General features: G+C 55.3%; 1 protein-coding gene across 1 annotated transcript; it reads right to left on the reverse strand.

The window, feature by feature from the left end:
- Nucleotides 1-649: 649 nt before the first annotated feature.
- On the reverse strand, nt 650-18053 carry SYNDIG1L (synapse differentiation inducing 1 like). The gene is made up of 4 exons (XM_054826865.1): nt 17632-18053; nt 5361-5819; nt 3957-4094; nt 650-2376 (listed from the first exon to the last, which is right to left on the reverse strand). The coding sequence occupies exons 2-4, from the start codon at nt 5787-5789 to the stop codon at nt 2218-2220; spliced, it is 726 nt and encodes a 241-aa protein (XP_054682840.1). The 5' UTR covers nt 5790-5819; nt 17632-18053; the 3' UTR covers nt 650-2217.
- Between the last annotated feature and the right edge of the window lie 552 nt (nt 18054-18605).

Below are 18605 nucleotides of genomic sequence, written 5' to 3' on the forward strand. Positions count from 1 at the left end.
TCAGGGTGGGGAGAGGCAGGGAGGGCTTGAGCTGGGGGAGGCGGTGGGTCTGGTCATTCCTGCCGCACGGGCATCTGTGGATGTCCCCTCTCCTGAAATAGTGCTCCTGTCCTGCTCGGTTATTCGGAAGGACAGATGCCCAGGAAGGCTGAGCACGCAGAGGAGAGGGGAATGAAAACCATCTCTCGGCTGCTGGGTGAGGGTGAGCCTCATCTCTCCCCTCTGAGCCACCTCATCTCTTCTGGACACCCCAGTCCTTCCCTGCTAATTCCATCTCTCTCTGTCCACCATCAGAAGCAAGACCTGCTTATTCCCTCCTGATGTTTGTATTCTTCTGCCCCTCTTCGAGCACAGTTTATTTTATGCTTCTACTACACACAGAGCAGCCTGAACATACACAGTGCTCCAGGCTCGCGCTCTCTCTCTCTCCCTAATTCTTGTCCATCCACACATGGCAAAAAGCCTAGATTACCATCCCGCTCCCAGCGCTGGCTGCTCGCTGTGATCTACATCGCGGTACATCTCCCTCTGAGTTGCCCAGACACCAGCTGGATTATAACTTCCTTCGGGAACTGCATAAACACCTCCAGGTTTAAGTGAGCTCAGCACTCCTGCAAAGCTCACCTCTTCGCTAGCCAGCTCCACGTCCTTATAAACAGAGTCTTTTTTCCTCCTTTTTTTATTAGCTCTTCCATATTATAAAACGTAATGGGAACTTTCAGACCAGCTTCTGAACAGGTCTCTGATGTGCTTCTCTCTTTTACTGCTCAAATACAACAGCAATCGCAGACATTAACATGCTTCTTTAGGATGAAATGTACATTTGAATGGCACCCAGCTGGAGGAACGTGCTGCGCCTCTTGCAGAGCCGGCTACAGCCTGCCCAGAAACCCCAGGAAAGGGGTGATGGGTGCCCAGAGTCTGCCTGTAGCCCCCTGCACACGGGGGAAGGAGGCGGCAGGGGAGCCATGGCCACTGCGAGGGAGGGTCAAGGCGGATGCTAGGGAGGGGGGTGAGGCAGGGCCTTTTAACGCCGACCCTTTGGGGCAGTCATTGCCATCACACCCACCTCTGAAGCACTTGACGTGTTGCTGACAATATACAAATTAGCAAAAGTAAGATGTAAGCGGGGATGTGTGGGATTTCCTTGTCAGCAGAGGTTTTTGGATGGATGGAGATTCCCCTCTCCAAGGCATGGGAAGAAGTGTGTTGGGGTCATCCCCTGTGTCTTGGGGTCCCTCCAAGTCTTACCCCTCTCTGGATCTTATCCCCTCTCAAACATCACTCCCACCCCAGGCTCTGCTTGTCATGTCAGCCTTTTCTTTCCATCCCTCTTTGTCTGCAGGGCCCTGACCTAGTGCCGAGAGCGGAGTCCATCAGGTCCCCACCCCTCCCAGGTCGCCTCTTGGGTAGAAGTTGCCATTACAAGTCTTTTCAGGGCCCAGCACTGTCGGATGCCAACCATACGGAGGCTCCTACTTGCAATTATCATGACAGTCATTATTAACATGGAGAAAACCTTGCTGTCTTTGCCAGCTTGCTCCAACGATGGGAGTGATGGTGTGCAACCACCAGCCTGCCTTCCTCCTTGTTTCTGGTCTGGGACGGGCCAGCGACTGGGATGTTCTCCCGTGGATCAGGGGTCTGTCTGCAGGGGGATGTGGAGAGCATGCCCTTCGGTCACGTCCATGAGGTGTCCTCCTGCTTCGCTGCAGCTGCACTGAATAAGAATGTTGTCCCCATCACAGGAGTCTGGAGACCCCACCAGGACCCCGGCCTCCCAGGGTCATTCCCTGGCACCATATCCCCTCTCCTCCCTGTGTGCCCCCTTCATGGGCCAAGCCTGGGCACCAGCGGTGGATCTCCCGGCTGTGGGACTGGGAAGGGAAGCCACAGCCTTGGAGCAGGCGTGATGGCACCAGCCCAGCAGCACGCAGCGTCTCTCCCACACATCTTCCACCAGGCAAACATGCTCCTCCTGGTCCCAGCAGCCAGGCCGGTGCCCAGTTCCCTGATGTCAAATGGTGGCATCCCACAGCCTCGGGGATAACAGGGGTCTACTGTTTGTCTGAAAGGGGAAAGAGCCTGCGCAGGGCATCCACGCCGGGGTCCTGCTGTGCAAGCAGCCCTTGCAGGCACTGGCGCCCTGTGCTCCACAGGAAAGCTCGATCCCAGGAGGGCCAGCGGCCGGGGATGGTGCTGACATGTGGGTGGCAGCTATACGTGGCCCCCTTTGGAGAGATAAGCGATCAGCGCTACCACCACCCCGACGTACACTCCTGTGCCGATGGTTATGGAGAGCGCAGCGAGGAAGAGAGCTCGGCGGGAAGCTGAACTGGCCAGATGGAAATCTCCTTTGGAGACAGCCTTGCTGGTCTGGAAGGAGAAGAAACGCTCGTTGCTCACAGCCATACCAACCTGGCCTTTCAGCCTGCGTGCAGTAGTTTCACTACTGAGTCAGCCCCCCTTTCCCGGCCACTGCGTCCCACGAAGGCTGGGAATGGACAGCAAGGCGTCTGTTGGTCCAGGAGGGCTCCACTAAGCGGTGTCACCTGCACACATTTCCCTGCGGATTTTGCCTCCAAGGGAAGTGGGGGCCTTTGCTGTTTGTCTGCCAGCCCCAGCCATCTGGGAGCTCAGCCAGAGCTGTGAGCCCGGACCCTCGTAAGCCCAGACAAACAGTCAGTGCACAGGGTGATGGCTGTGTGGTACCAACTAGATACAGATATACCCTATACATGTATATACTGGGTACTGCCAAGTCGCAGGGAGCTGGCTCCAGACAGCATGGCCCGTTGGTCTGGCTGTGCTGCCACTCGATTTTGCCTGCATGGGGTTTTCTGTTGAAGCCTATTTGCCATAGAAGGGCTGATGGAGCCAGTGATGGAGGCAAATACGGGTGTTGGCTCTCTGGGCTGGCAACTTCCACCTTAGTAGCTCAGAGCTACTCTTAGTGTTACCTACTATTTGTGTTTGAGTTGCCATGTGGAGATCAGGGCACCCACTGTGCACAGACACCGAATAAAGAGATGGTTCTTGCCTCAGCAAGTGAAGGAAAGCGGTAGTTACAGCAAATGGAGCTAAATATAAATTGCACCAAGAACATCATCACGTGGAGAGTGCACCGTGCTACCCTGCACCATGTGGAAAAATGTGAAATCAGCCACTCCTCGAGGTCCTAATCAGTTAAAGCTTCCCCTGCCTCCCACCGCCTCTGTGCCAGGTAGTCATGTTATATACTTTTCCATTTCTGTTTCTATCCTCTTGATTTAACTTCTTAATGCCTCCCCCCCGTCTATTCTTGGTACAGCAGCATCTGTGCAAACGTAGAGTAAATCCTCTGGCTCTGCGTGAATTATTCTGGGTCAACAGTAATGTAAGTGAGCCCAAGCTCTGGGCTAAGCTCTCAAGAAGACAGCAGCTCCTCTGAGAGAGGGCCACCACTCTCTGCAGCCTCTGCCAGCCTGGTGTTGGCTCATACAGCTCAGCCAACGTGCGTCAGAAACAAGTGCTATGGAGGAGCTGTACTGTGACATGGAGACCAGGCTCCCCTTTGTATCCAGTCTCTGGGGCATGAGCTGCCTCAGACTGGGTCATGGTGTAGGACCTCTGCACTACTGGAGAATGGGAGGGCAGGTGGGAAAATGCCATTTTCCAGAGCCCAGCTGGAGGGTGAGAACCTGGGCAAGGGGCTAAATAACACCTGAAAGACCCAAAGGAAAAGCCTGACTTCCAGTAACCCACACAAGAACTGGAGGGCTTGCAATCCCACAGCAGTGGTGGAGACATCCAGGAGCCAGGAGCACCCTTTCCCTCAGCCCTCAGGGATCTGGGAATGGCACAGAGATGAGACTTAGAGGCAGAATAGTGCCCGGTCCCCTCTGAGGGCTGCTGTGGCTTGCAGGGCCCTTGCTCCAGTGCTCAGTGCATGCAAGCAAAGCAAAGGGATCTCTTACCCCTTGGGAGAAGTAGAAGGCAGCAATCCCCAGCGGCCAGAAGCAGCACAGCATGGAGAAAAGGGCCAAGCCCAGGTGGTCCCGGGGAGGAAGCATCAGGAAATGATCCTCACTTTCGCTGTCGCTGGAGGAGTCGCTCTGTAAAAGCAGATGGATTCAGCACATGCCCACCTCCCCGTGCCGCCCTGCAGGCTGCGTCTCAGTCCCTCTCCTCCCAGCTCCTGCTCTCTCCTGGCCCCATCACATATTCTCACACGTTTCCCACGTGCAAATTCAAGGAGTGAGTTTCAAAAATATTTTAGTGTCCTCAGCCCATTTTGACGAGAAAAAAATGTAGCTCAGCAAATTCAGGAGCAGAGTGGATTCTCGGCTGCCTGCCAGAGCAAATGCTGAGCTCACTTGCTGGGGGTCTGGGATTTCCCTGGGAGATAGATAGTCTTAAACTGAAATATCTTGAGCTTTGGCAGAACTGGCTGTTTGTCAGCTTAAACAAACTTAAACAAAGTGCCTTATCCCCATTAGGGACTCGGAGATCGATATCCTGCTAAACTAATTTAGCAAGTGAGGGAAAGTGGTTGAATTGGAGCCTCCATCACAGGGGTGATGTGTCCTGTCCCCTTAGTGAGCGCATTGCTCAGAGTGGCTGCAGGCAGCCCTCCTGCCTTTGGGCACCGCTCGGCCAGCCGCAGACCAGCCTGGAAGTGATGTATCTCGGTGGGGGAGGCACGCAGAGGTGGGGACGCCCCTGCTGCCATCTGAAAAGGCCACACCACCGGCACCGAAAGCAGCAGAGCTGTGCTGGGTCATCAGACATCAGCTCCAGCGGGCTCTGGGGACCCGCTCCCCACCTCTCAAGGTCCTGGATGATGTTCCCAGCCTCTGTACTGCTGCTCGAGCTGTGGTGGGGCGTAGAGTGCATCATGAGGCTGCTTTGTCAGCTCTCGTTCTTCCTTTGCAAGATTATTCATCTCGTCTTTATATATAAAGCTTTCTCTTAGCTGCTGCCACCAGGCATGTGAATTTTGATGTTACGCAAGGGTTGCTATTTCCTGTTAACTTGAGTGCCACGGCAGTGGCAGGCTGCCCTTGTCAAAGGGTCCCCATATCCCAAGGGTCCTGCAGAGACGGCCCCACCTCCCCTGCGCTCCCAGCAGGCCTGCAGCCAGGCTGCCCTCAGGGAAGCTGACCTCCTTCTGAGGTCTGCGGTGAGGAAAAGGGAGCAGAAATTATAAAGAAGAAGCAGAAATATTGGGTGCACAGGGAGAGACTCATGAGGCAGGAGATGGTAGGGTCTGGGAGGGAAGTTCTGGGGAAAGAAGGGAGAATAAATGACCAAGAATTTGGGCTGAATGGCCAGAGTTACCAGAGGAGGAGTCTGGTGCCATCCCACCTGGCAAAGCTCACCTCGTACTCCTGGAGCTCCTCTTCCTCCACCTCGTAGGACACAGTTTGGATGCGGATGTCACTCTCTACCAGACAAGACCCTTGTGCCTCGTGCCCATCAGGACCTTCGGATGGAGCCTCTTTGCTTTCCGTAAAAGTGGTCTCGCAGCTTTCTGTCTTGCTGTCCTTGGCCTTGAGAGAGGTCTCATCCTTCACGAGGATGAAATTGGGGCCGTACAAGGCTTCAACGGCCAGCTGCAGGGAACTGGCATCCAGCAGCTGGTGAGTCCTGGCACCACCAGTGTTTTGGAAGATGTAGGAATACAGTTTCCCTTGGCAGCGATGACTGGGGTAGTCCTGGCTGTGATGCTGGTGGTAAGAATAGCTGCTGCGAAGGTGCCCGTTGGCCTTGGCCAAGAGCGGGTTTTGGAGCTCACGCACGCTCTCCATGCTGCTGGCGGTGTGGGGGGGGAAGCGATCCTGCAGAAGCAGAGAGAGTGGGAGGGAGGAGGCTGTTATTTCAGCAAGGCAAGGGAGCAGAAAAGCCTCTCGCCCATGTGGAGTTGATGTCAAGACGAGGCTAGTGGGAACAGAAAGATTTGGCAATGCTGGAGAAAACAAGAGCCCTCCCCGCCTCTCCGCAGCTTGAATGCTATCTCGGCAAACTGAGCATCTCTTCATCTCTCCCCATCTGGTAGTAAGATAAGGATGCAACAAGAGGATCTGATTCAAGCTGGATTAAGATGAGGATTTGCTGTATCTATAATGCATCTTGAGATGGCCACGTGCAGCCTGACAGGAAAGGACCTACTGCATCTTTTCTGCTGGTTCATAATGTGTGATGTGACAAAGCATAACAGACAGCACAGAAGTAGATAAGATGCTGACAGCCACTTGAGGGGCCTCCCTGACATCCCAGAGCAGAGGCTCACAGGGTGAATTACAGCCTTCCAGGCATTACACATGCACCTAATGGCTTTCATGTACCAGGGAGGTTTTCTAGGGCTCTTCCAAGGCTGAGCCAGGGCTGGGGTGAGAGTAGCTAGCCATGGAGGGAAGCCAGGAGGCTGCTGTGAGGACATGGAGGTGGTGTTAAGGCTGGGGCAGGGAGTGTTGGATGCTCAGCCAGCTGTGTGGAGGAATGGAGGGATGTGGAGGTTAAAGGGGAGACCCCATGGGGCAATTTAAGTAAATGACTCATCACATCAGACCCCTGTTTAAACCAGCTCCACCGCTGGGTACAGCTGGCAGTCGTGCAGCCCTGGCTCCAGGCCACCAGCTTCAGAAAATGCCATATCCAAACGGGATGCTCAGCTACAAATGTCAATACAGGTTTCTTCCTCAGAAAAATTCACCACCCTCTCCTTTCCTCCATTTCAGAGTGCTGAAACCTTGTGCTGCTTTTTTTTTTTTCATGAATATTTCCGAGATGAAATATTTCAACCCCTTTTCTTTGGAGGAGCGTTTGCTATTTTGGCTTCCCAACCCACCTTGGCACAAAGAAAATGTGTAGTGAAATATCAACGTTCCCCAGGAGAGAGAAACAATTACTTTGCGCTCTTCAGAACCCAAGCCCCGTGTTTTACAGCCACTCTCTAGCACATTCCCAGCTCCTCGACCGTGCCACCTTACTGCCTTGCAACCCCAAATGTTCCTGTCCTCCTTAGAGACCTCCATCACTGCCTCCTCCACAGGATGCTGTGTAGCAGAGACACACTTCCACCTGCTATAGGGTTCCCGGAGGTGCACTAGGCTTTCTGATAGAAGGCACATCACCTTGGTTTTAAATCCGTCCTCAGGATGAAAATCTAAATAAAGAAGTTGGAGTTGAAGACTCCAGAGAGTGAAAAGCCCAAGTTGTCCCGTCCTCTTGGCCAAACTCTGCCATACTGCACAGGTTTGAGTGCTGTACCCAGTTTTAAATGGCCCTGTCGATGGGCTTTGTTCTGGCAGCAATCATCACATTTTGCAAAGCTGCTCAGGAAAATGGAGCTGTTCAAAAACACTCCTGCACTGCTAAAATTCTGCACATTTTGGTGAATGCCCTCCACTTCTCCCTCCCCAAAACCATTTTCTGCTCTCTGCAGTCTCCCACCTTACTAATAAAGCCTGTAATGGTTCATATGGCAGATGGCCATTAAGTATTTTCAAAATATTTAAGGGAGATGCTTATTTGTAGCACAGACGGTTTTATTTCCCGCACCCAGAGAAACACAAAGCTTCATCCTGGTTTTCAGGCAAGGAAAGCACGAACCTCTTCTTTGCTCACCTCAACACTCAAATTAGATTTCCAATAAAATATCTTGCTTTTTAACAAAACAGTAAGGAGAGACCAGTCCCTGAGCGTGATTTGAGAGCAGCAGCCCAAGCAGGAGCAGAAGCCCAGCTCTAGCAAGAGAAAGTTGACAGTTTTGGTAGAGCATCCACGCCTCATTTTAAGAAATGTTCCTGGCATCAAGCTGGGGTAGGGAGGGGTGGGATCTTGCTGGGAGCTACTGGAGGGAACCAGCTCCAAAAGCACTGAGAAACGCCAGCAGACAGGCTGCGGGCAGGCTGCCGGCCACCGGGCAGCAGGTGCTGCCGGTGTGGAGGTTGTCGCTCTGCTCACTTCAGGTCTTCGGCAGCAGGTTAGAGGAGGGGGAGAGCTTTGCGGCCTTAAAGCCATATGTTCACAGCAGTGAGCACTGGGAAACACTTGGAGCATGGAGGGGGAAAGAAGAGAAAGGAGCTGAGAGGAATTGGAAACCTAAAAGGCAATTGGTATCACAGACGAGGGTGGGAAGTGTGCGTCTATGCAGCTGGACTGCTGCTGGACACAGACTCTGCTGACTTTGGGCATCCCAAAGGATGCTGAAGGGGCCGGCTGATGGGAGATGGCTGGCTGACCTGGGCTGGGGGGAAGAGGCAGGGAGGTCTTGCAGGAAGCAAATATCCCAGGGTGAATGCATGTCAGAAGAGTAACAGCATGGGTAGCAAAAAAGCCATCAGGAAAATACTGCTGAAGCATGGGAAAGTTTCCCTGAATGTGGGCTGGGCAGGGCTAAAGGCTTCCCCCGGGAGAGCAGGGACAGCCCGGAGCTTCAAACTGCCCTGGAGCCAGCTCTAGGGCAGGGCCAGGACCTCAAAGGCTGCTGCACTGCACAAACCATGGGCGCACAAGCCCACGGGCCCAGGGCAGAGTCTGCTTTCAGGGCAGGGCTACAGGTGGAAGATTTCAGTCCGTGCTAATGTCTGTGGCTCTTGCACACTCTGAGATTATAAAAGATTTACCTGTACTAAAGTCTCTTTTCCTTGTTGCCTTCCACTCGCGGGAGCTGGGGACAATGCTGTCCCTGGGAGCAGGATGGGGCGGTAACGGGGCTGCAGGGACACGGGGAAAAGTGCAGAAAGAGATATTGCTGCGCTCATAAATATGCGGAGGGACCACCAAGTGCAGCCTTAGTACCCAGTCCTGGCATTTATTGTCAGTGGGGAGGCGATGCCGGGAGCCAGCATCGCAGCATGCCTACGGCAGCATGCTCAGCCCTGCTGGAAAGCAGCCAGGCTGAAACCTCCCTCTCTGATAGCTGATGTGAACAGTCCCAGCGCTGGAGGGGTTAGAGATGCTTCCCACTCCTTAGTCACCAAGATCACTGCATTGCACAGAGATCGCGCCTGTGTGTGCAAGCACGCACGCTTGTGTGTGCCGAATGGTCTGGGTTTGCAGGTGGAGACAGGGGTCACCAAACTGCCAGAGATGATAATAGGATGGGACTGGCAAGGAGGGCGAGGACCAGCCTCGTGTGCACACGTGCAAGGAGGAACAGAGCCAAACCAACCCTGCTGTTGTCCCCAAGCCCCATTCGGATTATCTGGATCCTACTGTGAATTTAGCCACGCAGGAGCTTAATAAAGAAAGCCTGATAATAAAGTAAGCCTGGTAATAAAGTAAGCTTGGTAATAAGCAGGCTTGGGGGGAAGAGGAATGAAGCCAGCAGATGAAAGCAAGGATGCTGTAAAAGACAAAATTGGCAAAGAGTGGTCATTCTCCATCCTCATTACCAGCGCGACTGGATGGCGTGCATAACCATCAGCCCCATGGGCCTAGCCTGGGCAATGCTGGCAGCAGGTAATGGCGGTGAGATGCTGTTAGGTGCACAGGGAGGACGCACGCATACAAGTGTACATGCACAGCGTGGGCCTGGGGAGGGCACACCTGGGAGGAGGCAGACTCTAGCGCCCTGGCTGAGCCGGACTATTGCTGTAGCCCTAACACCGAGGCTAACGACTGCTGGCTCCCTAAGGAACTGCCTCCCCCCCGCACAGCTGCTCCCGTAACCACCTGGCAGGGCAGGGCCCCCCACGCTCCCCAGGCCCCCCATGCTCCCCAGGCTGGTTGCGGTGTTCCCCAGCGGAGTGGGAAATGCACAACTGCGTTGTGTACTCTCGGCTTCTCAAGGCGAGTACTGGATAAAAGGACCCAAATTAAGGCACAAAAATAAAGAGATAGCAAATCTGGCTTTGTGCTTTATGGATCTTGCCTCCATGCCATGTCCCCTGGGGCAGTCCAGGTCCCCTCAGGACCATCCTGAGTGTTTTTCCCCCCCACATGAGAAGTGCTCAGGTCACCGGCCACCCTGCTGTCAGCAGCACAGCCCTCAGAGGGACCCTCAGCACAGATACTGGCTCTGATAAGCCCAGTTAATGATGAATTAAGTAGCTATTCCAGGAATCAATCATCATTTAATTGCCCTGTCAAGCAAACACTCTGCCTTGCTTCCCAGGCTCATTAGCAGGTTGTGACTGTGTTGCATGTCCCCAGACTCCTGAGAGAGAAGGTTAGCCCATCCTGTCCAAAGGCTTTCTCCTTGAGGACAGCACCTGGGGAGGCCAGTGCCCTCAGGGAGCGGTGCCCTGCTGTGCTGCTGTGCCCTGGCTGGTCTGAGGGCAGGGGACAGTGTGAATGCCTGTTACTGACCTGGCTGATGGGAAGCAACATCATAGCCAGGTACAGCTGCCATAGTCTTGGGACAGAGGTGGGACTGCTCCTGATGGAGCAGGAAAGCACAGGAGATGTGGCTAGTACCCTTCCCAGAGCCCAGGCCCTCCTGGAAGCTCTCAGGAAGTTTCTAGGCAGAGGCCCAAGTCCTGCCAGGGCACAGTACCTCTGCCTCTGGGCATCCAAGCTTGTGATTCTGCCCAAGAGAAAACCAGCTCACAAAGGCTGCTGGGAAGCAAAGGCAGAGCATCGCAGGGAGGGAAGTTGGCATTTTGGAAAGACAATATGGGGATGAAGGAAGGGCTGCGAAAGCTTACAGACAATGTGTCTGGCAGGGGCGGACCAAGCCCTCTCTCAGCCCTAGGGCCCGCACAGCAGTGTGGATACCTGCCATGTCCCAGCCTTGAGCCCCGCAGGGTGAAGCACAGCTCCAGAGGAGAAGGAAGTGCTTTCATTAGACCCACAGGCATGGCTACGGAAAGCGATGGTGCTCCAGCCAACACACAAGCCCTCCTGCGGGTCTCCACACCACTGCTCCTGCCTCAGGCGTAGCACCAGTGTGCAGAGTGGGGGGCTGTTCATCCCTGGGGTGTAACAAAGCCTTCACTGGTCCTGGGAAAGGTTGCTGTGGCAGGAGCATCAGGTGAGGAGGTGGCCAGGGGGTGGAAGGGGCAGGGAGGGTGGTCTGGGGGAGGCAGCTCTTAGCATGGGGCAGGAGGGGAGGGTGGTGGGGCATGACAGCCCCAAAGGGGCTGGCAGAGGTGGTAACCAGAGAAGCAAAGGAGCATGGATACGGCCAGCAGTGGGAAGGGAAATGGTGGGCAAGATGCACGGTGCAAAGTGACCTCTGAGCCAGGCAGAGAGCTGGGCCCTGGCTACCAGGATGGAGAAGAAAGGGACTGTGGAGCTGCTGGAGGGGAAAGAGCTGGTGAGGACCAGAAGGGAAGGAAGAAGGTGACACAGAGCCTGTGGACATGGATTAGAGGGAGGATAGCTGAGGTGTTCATGATGTAGAACATCTAATTCACAACTTTGATGCAGCTGGTTTGATAGAACTGGAAAGGAGTGAATAAAGCGCTTGTTCTGATCTCCTAACAGGTAGAGAGCCAGTGCCTCGGCAATGGGCTCCTGGCTCCAACGGAGACTAAATTGCTCTGAGAATTGGGATGCGATGGGCTGCTTTTCAAGGTTCGCAAGTCAAATTGGGCAATTTCCAGGTGGAAATCGAGTCTTTATTCTCCCTGATAAAAATGTTTCTCTGCAGCAGTGTTTCAACCCAGCTGTGCTCAGAGCTAAGGCGTTGCTCCTAATGGTAAGAAATAGCAAATCCATCCCCAGGGCTGGCAGGGAAGAGCCAGGCTGCTTCTGGAGGAGCTGTGCCAGGGGCTCTGCAGGGCTGTGGGCTCCCCCACCGCCCCATCCCCAGCCCCGGTGCCAGCAAGCCGGACACGCTGCCCAGGAGCATCAGCAGGGGAGCAGTGTGAGCTCCATCGCCTCCAAACGCTGGAAAGACAGGCTCGTAACACTCAACCTCAAACCCGGAGTGCCTGCAAACAGGCTGCGCCCTGCCGCTGTGGCACCAGGGGCTGCGAGCCTGGCAGGGCGCTGGTGGCCCGCTGCCACCCTGTTCCCCATCCCCGGCCGGGCACCCCCAGCCCGGTACCCACCCCCGGCAGGGCCCGGCACTTGGAGAGGTGGCCGCTAGATGTCCCAGGCACTCCACGCAGCGCAGGGCTGCCGCTCCCGCCGCCGCACCGCCCCGGGGCCGCGGGGAGCGGGAGGATGCGGCCGCTCCTCGCCCGGCCCCCGCCCGCCTCTCCCGGCCGAGCATCCCACAGCACCGCGGGGCCGGGCCGGTGCCTGCGGGCAAAGCCTGGGCACAGCGCCCGTATGTCCAAATCGCTGGGCATGGTTACGCCGCCCCAACACCCCATGGCTGGTGTTGGCCTTGCTGGTGTGAGCCCAGTGCCTGCCCGGAGTCGGAGCTCACCGGCAGGGATGTGGCCACGGGATGCGTCCGGCTGGGATGCACCCCTCCGTGCCCCTCACGCAAGGGAGAGCGGGAAAGGGCTCACCGAGCTGGCAAGGGGGAAGGAGGAAGCATGGAGAGTGATGGTAATAAAACACATGGTTGTGTGGGTGGCTAGGTGTATAATTAGCAGGTTTGGACTCTCTCAGCATCCTTTTTTTAGCTGGAGACACAAACAAGTAAATAAGGTGGCTGTCAGAAGTTTCCGCAGGCTGTCCTGGGTGTGGGTCACCTGAGTGTGTGGGATCCGGGAGGACAGGGGGCAACACGGGGGGCTGACCCGGTGCTGGAGGGCAGCAGGGTGCCCATGGGGCGACCAGCTGCGCTATGCCGGGGAAATGGGCCAGCATGGGATCAGGGATGGACAAGTACTGGAGGTGCCAACAGCCACGCTGGGGCAACCCTCTCAGCCTCAGGGTGCTCCTGCTGGATTTGCACCCAAACAACCTTCAACCCTGCAGCGCCCTCAACAACTAGCCCCAGTGAGGGGCTTTAAAGGGGCACGTGATGCCAACCAAAACTGATTGATAGCTCTCACTGGAGGCTACTTCACATTACTGTTTGGGACCCAGCAGAGTTACTTGGAGGCAGCGGAGGTCAGGGCGATGACTCCCACATGAGGAGGCTGCTGGGGCTGTTGCTCAGCATCTCCAGCCCTTTGAGGCATCAGACAGCAAGGACAGCCTGGGAGGCTGTCGGGCTCTGACTGCTCATCTCAGCCACAAAATGCCAGCTCAGGGTCAGGGGAGAGTGAATTTCCCTGCCTGCTGCAGCATCCAAATCACTGGCCTGGAGAAATGTGAGCTCAGACTGGGTCCAGGCTTCAACTTCCTCAGCTCAGGAGCACCCTAAGGAAACACCCTAAGGCTGACATCTGCAGAGAGGGGCAGTGGCACCCTACCCTCAATGTAGAAAGCCTACTTAGAAATGTCCATGCCTGTAGAGCTACTGGGAGCCAAACTCACTGACCCCTGAGCTCCGGGAAGCACGGATGCTTCCAGCACAGAGGCAGCCCTGTCCCTCACAGAGACCAGGCTCCTTGCCTGGGGTGCCTGAAGGGACACCAAGCATCCCACAGGAGAGCTCACAGAGGTTCCCCAAGATGTGTTTAATACCAGGATGTTCTCGCTGCTGCTGGAAGATGCACAGAGGCTCGTGCTTGTGGATTGTAATTTTGCTCATGTCTGATTTTCCTATGCTAATGGTTACAGTCCTCAATTTCACATCAGGTTTTCTCCATTGCTATTTATACCCAGCATTGAACTGAACATGGTGGGTATTTTAGATGGCTCCATGCTCTTCTCCCAGTTCGCCCTATTTCACCCACACCCTTTGCTCCAGTCCTATCATCTCCACTTCAAGGCTTTTCTCCTGCCCGTGAAGTCCCACAGGTCATTGCCCCTTCATGGCTGCTGCAGTCCCAGGACTTGCATCCCATCCTCCCCACTGCTCCCTCCCCACAGACCACTTTGAGCTGCCTGGTCCTGTGGCACAGAGTGAGCATCAGCCTCAGGGAGCAGTGATACCCTGTGCTGGAACAGACCTGTGCCTTGTGCTCCCCTCCAGGACCAGCTCTGTGCCCCTCAGCCCTCCAGCCCAGCCTGCCCCAGGGCTATGCCCGGGGTCTGCACCCGGGGGATGATGTCCCTGCCACGGCCTGTCACCCAGCACAGAAGTGATCTGGCAGATAGGACCTGGCTCTGTTCCGGGTGAGAGACCCACTCCAGCCGAGACCGGGATGGGGACGTAGCACACGGTTGGCAGCAGGCGTCGGGGGGACAGAGAGATGTCCTCCCCTTCGCAGCTGTGGCCGTCTGATAGAGCAGCTTAGCTGCAGCACTTAACTCCATCCTCGCATCTCTCTGCAAATTCCCCTGCTATCAATCGAAGCTGGCAATGTAAAGTGGCTGTTAAGGACTGCTCACTTGTCTCTGTTTAAAACATATCTGTACTCAAATGATTCATAACCACCCTGAAGGCTAGTGCATGCCAGCACCCTCCTTTCCCCACTGTCCTGTTTATTTTATCCACTGCCTGCCTGCCTTCAGCTCAGGGCTATTTCCACTTTGCTTACTGTGGCCTGATTCTCCTGGCGATTCACAGGGCTCCACTAAAGTTCAGATGTTTAATTAATTTGCCAACAATCTGCTCTCTCTTTGAAAACTAACTTATGCTGTGGAGATGACACCTTTCTAGCTTACTTTTCCAAACACTAAGTTTCCAAACACAGCCTGTATTTATCAGCGGTAACCGATCTCCTCCTCGTCCAGCAAATAAGCGGATCGCTCTCTTCCCAGTCTGGCTAAAGTCTGCAGGCTCAGACAAACTTCAAGGTGTTAAATTATTACCTGGGTCAATAGGTGCAATCCAAACCAAATGTTGAGCCTCTGTTTCATATTTGCTATTGCCAAAGAAATTGAATCCTCGGGTGGAGATGTGCCCCCTGTGTTTAAGGAGGGGCAGCTCACACTGGTGGAGCTATAGGAGAAGTTTATTCTGTCTTCAGGAATATGGCAAGAGGAAAAGCAGCAGCTGCCCCCAGCCATCCCATGGCTCTTGTCTGTCCTGCAGTCCCAGGGGGCCAGGAGCGTGCAGAGGATGATGCTAAATTATCATCCATATGGTATGGAAAGAGTTGCGACAAAACAATGTCACAGTTTCTTTTCCATAACCCCGTCAAGTCCCAACCATGCCTTGCCAAGGAGCCCTCTGGGCTGCCTCTGTCTTTGCCTTCCCTCTCTGCTTGGCCCGTTTCTCTTCCCTGCCCACATCACCGCTGGGCTTAGATCAGCCCTTCCCAGGACAGGGCTCAGGCTGCTGCTTGCACCCATCTGGAGTCGCAGCGTGTCGCAGGAGGTGGCTCTGCTCTGGGTGAGCAGCACCGGTGGTCCCACGCAGGCTGAGGCAGGACATCCCGCTGACGGTGCTTCCCTCCCATCGTGTCCCTGCTGTGTGGGGACAAGCCCCAGAACCCTCCATCTCCCCCTGTCCTGCCACCTTGGAGGCCCCAGGGAGCCAGGTGGATTTGTGGAGAAATCTCTGCCCAGCTCGGGAGCAGCACCAGTGTGGCTGCCACACGTGGCATCGCATCTCTGAGCCTGCGCACACATGCCCTGGGCCATTTTTTAACACCAACAAGTTGAGGTACCAGACATAGAGGTTGGGGACAAATCCTGGGACTGACTCTGGTTTTCAAAAGATACCTGAAGCATTTCACTCCAAAAGGGAGCTGGTTTAAGTGATGCACCCAAAAAATACTGGGGATCAGTGGATTCTTCCCTTCAAGGCTGAGCAAAGCATTCGGGCTGGTTTGCTGCCTTTTTCACTTGACAGAGAAGTAGCAACAGAAAGACAATTTGGAGGAAATCTATAATGGACTTTTTTTTTTTCCCTCTCTAATGCTGTGGCTTGGCCTTTCAGCCAGAAAAGTCAATCATTTGCCCATCTCTAATTCTACAGACAGAGAAATACTGGCTGAAGACCTTGCCTGAAATTACCCCCTAAAAGCAGCAGCAGAGCTGTGTCCTGCAAGTGGTGCCTGGCAGTCCCAGGCTCGGGTACAGGGCTTTAGAAAATAGGCAGAAAAGAGCAAAAATCTGACTGATTTAGAGACTATGCTTGCAAGGGAGCTGGAAAACAATTCCAAGCACGGATATTAAATGGGAGGGAGGGTGATGAAGGGGTAAGAGAGACTTGGGGAAGGGGCACAGTGTTTCGGCATCTGGGGTCTAATGCTGATGGAGACAGGGTGGTATCAGGGGCACTCAGCGAGGAGGGGTGGGGGGCAGGAAGGGCAGAGCTTTTAGGCCGCCCATCAAGGTTAAGGATGCTCCTGGGAAGCTGTGAGCACATCCCATCCCACACAGAGGGGCCGTGAAGGGGGCAGCTGAATCACAAGGGCCTGAAGCGCCCACGCCTGTGCCGGAGGGCCATTCCTGGCAAGCCCCCCCTTTGGGGCTTGCTCTGCTGAGCTTGCAGGTGGCAGAGGGGGATTTTAATGGGCAAGTTTTTGCCGAGCGCTTGGTCACCTCTCCGCAAACGATGGTGACGTCTGCAGGCTGGGCTGAGAGCAGGGAGGGATTGGGTACCACGCAAAAGCAGGGATCTGCTGTACAAATTCACTGTGCTGGAGCTCCAGCAAATTACTCATTCTTTAATAATGGTGTTTATTACCTGCCTCTGATGGTGGTTCAGGGAGCCGAAGTGAAGCAGATTCAGCTCCCCAAAGCTTTAGCTCTGCCAGCCATTTTCATGACACAAAAAAACTTTTGCCAGAGAAATGCAGTCACTACATTTTGGCTTGGGTAATTCCTTCTCCTGACAGCCTACAAAGTAACCAGCTATTATCCCTCAGAGACCAAGGCTTTTTTTTTTCCTTGTGCGTTGCAGGCAGGCTCAGACCCCGCTTCTCTGGTTATCCCTGGTATTTACATAGCACTGCCTTCCTCCTGGGAAAGAGGTTTCTACTGGTGGCAGATCCTGAGCTCATGAAAAATGAATTTATTTTTTTTCAGAAGCAAAGCAGGCAGCCCAGTAAAGTGGGTTTGGGGAGAGCAGCACGGCTTTTGTGGAACCTGCAGCAGCTTCGGAGAAGGAATTATAAACAGGTACTGGGCAGAGATGGAAAGCGCTTCCCTTCGAAACTCCTAAATGTGTGGCTCTTCCCCCCAGACACAAGCCGGGAGGGTGTCCGCAGGGCTAAAGGGAGATGGTGCTGTTCAGGGGAGTGGTTTCCTTGGCACAATTCACAGCACTGGCAATAGCCCTCTCTACTGAGGTCCCTGGACCATTCCCCTGCCTGAGTGCATCCTAGGGATGCGCACCCTGGTTGGCCGGCAGTGGGGTGGCTCCTGCCAGCTGCTGAAGCTTCTCAGCAGAAGGAAAACAACCCCTAAACTTCAGCCAGCGGCTAAGCTGCCTCCTTGGGGAGGGAGCCCCGATGGCTATCTGGGTCCAAGGTGCCATTGCAGTTGCTCTGACATATGTGGCCTCCAAAACTTTTGCTGAAATCCTTACATTTTGCCCACCCCAGAGCCTCTGATCAGGCGATTTTGTCCTTGTTTCTCCAGGTTGCAGCCTTTCATCTTTACAGCCCCCGACACATTTTCTGACCACTCTGGGGCCAACTGAGCTTGGCGCCGTGTTGGCTTTCCCTGCGGACCCGCTGCCACCCCACGGGAACAGCCTGGGGACGCTGGGGACAAGCGTCCGAACCCTCCAGGAAAATCACCCGCCCACTTCCCACCCGGGATGCCCCCATCCCAGAGCGGTGCGCGGGTCCTTACCTGCGTGTCGAGGAAGGGCTCACCCGCCAAGTTGGAGCGGCGGCGGCAGAAGTGGAGCGGCGGCGGCGGGCATGACCGCGGGCCGGCAGCGGCTCGGTGGCGGGGACGCCGCGGCCTGTCGCCCGGGTGGGCGTCCGGCGGCCCTGCGGCGGGCCCGGCCGTGGGCTGGCGGGAACGGTGGGGAGCGGCGCGGCGGAGCCCCAGCCGGTGCCGGGGTGTGCGGCAGCGCACCAGGCACGGCGCGGGGCTGTGCAGCAGCAGCGAAGCCCTCTAGCTGCAGCAAAGCCGTACTTCACGTCCGTGTCCGGAGACCCCGCGCTGGATCGTTGGCTGTCGTATCACCAGCTCCTAAGGCTCGCTAATGAGAGCTTTGCATCGCCACCGCTCCTCTTCTCCCGACGTGATTTCTTCTCCTGCTGGTTTAGGTAATAAGGCAGAAACTCTCTCCTTTCTCTTCTGCTCGCTGCATTTCCCAGGGCACAGCCCTTCCCACTCCCCCGGCAAGGGAAAGACCCAGTGCCACAAGCAGAGTTTAAAGGAAAAGGATAAATGACATTTCTCGCAGCTGGAGTCGGTGCTGAGGGGTCAGGCAGCCCGGCCTGGGGGCTGCATCCCAGGGGCAGGCAGCTTGTTTGCTCGCTCAGCCAGGTATTTTTCTGCCCTGCTCCTTAAGGACCCGAGTGGGATGTTGATTTGCCTTACACACACCTAGGCAGTACCATGGTTAGTGCAGTTAATCCAGATTTGCACCAGCACAGTGGGAGCTGACACCACAGCCCCCGCAGCCCATCCTTCCTGCACCACTCCAGCCTAGGTAATGCCCCAGGGAACCTGTGCTGCTCCCCCACGCTCCGGCAGCTCCCCAAGCCCTGCACTGTCTCCCCGCTTGCTCCTAACCTCCCTGACTGTCCCTCAAGCAGCTCTGCCAGCTGAGGAGCACCCAGCACCAGGGTGACTGCTAGCAGATACACATG

The sequence above is a fragment of the Grus americana genome, chromosome 5 (genome assembly GCF_028858705.1).
Source record: "Grus americana isolate bGruAme1 chromosome 5, bGruAme1.mat, whole genome shotgun sequence".
Classification (NCBI taxonomy): domain Eukaryota; kingdom Metazoa; phylum Chordata; class Aves; order Gruiformes; family Gruidae; genus Grus; species Grus americana.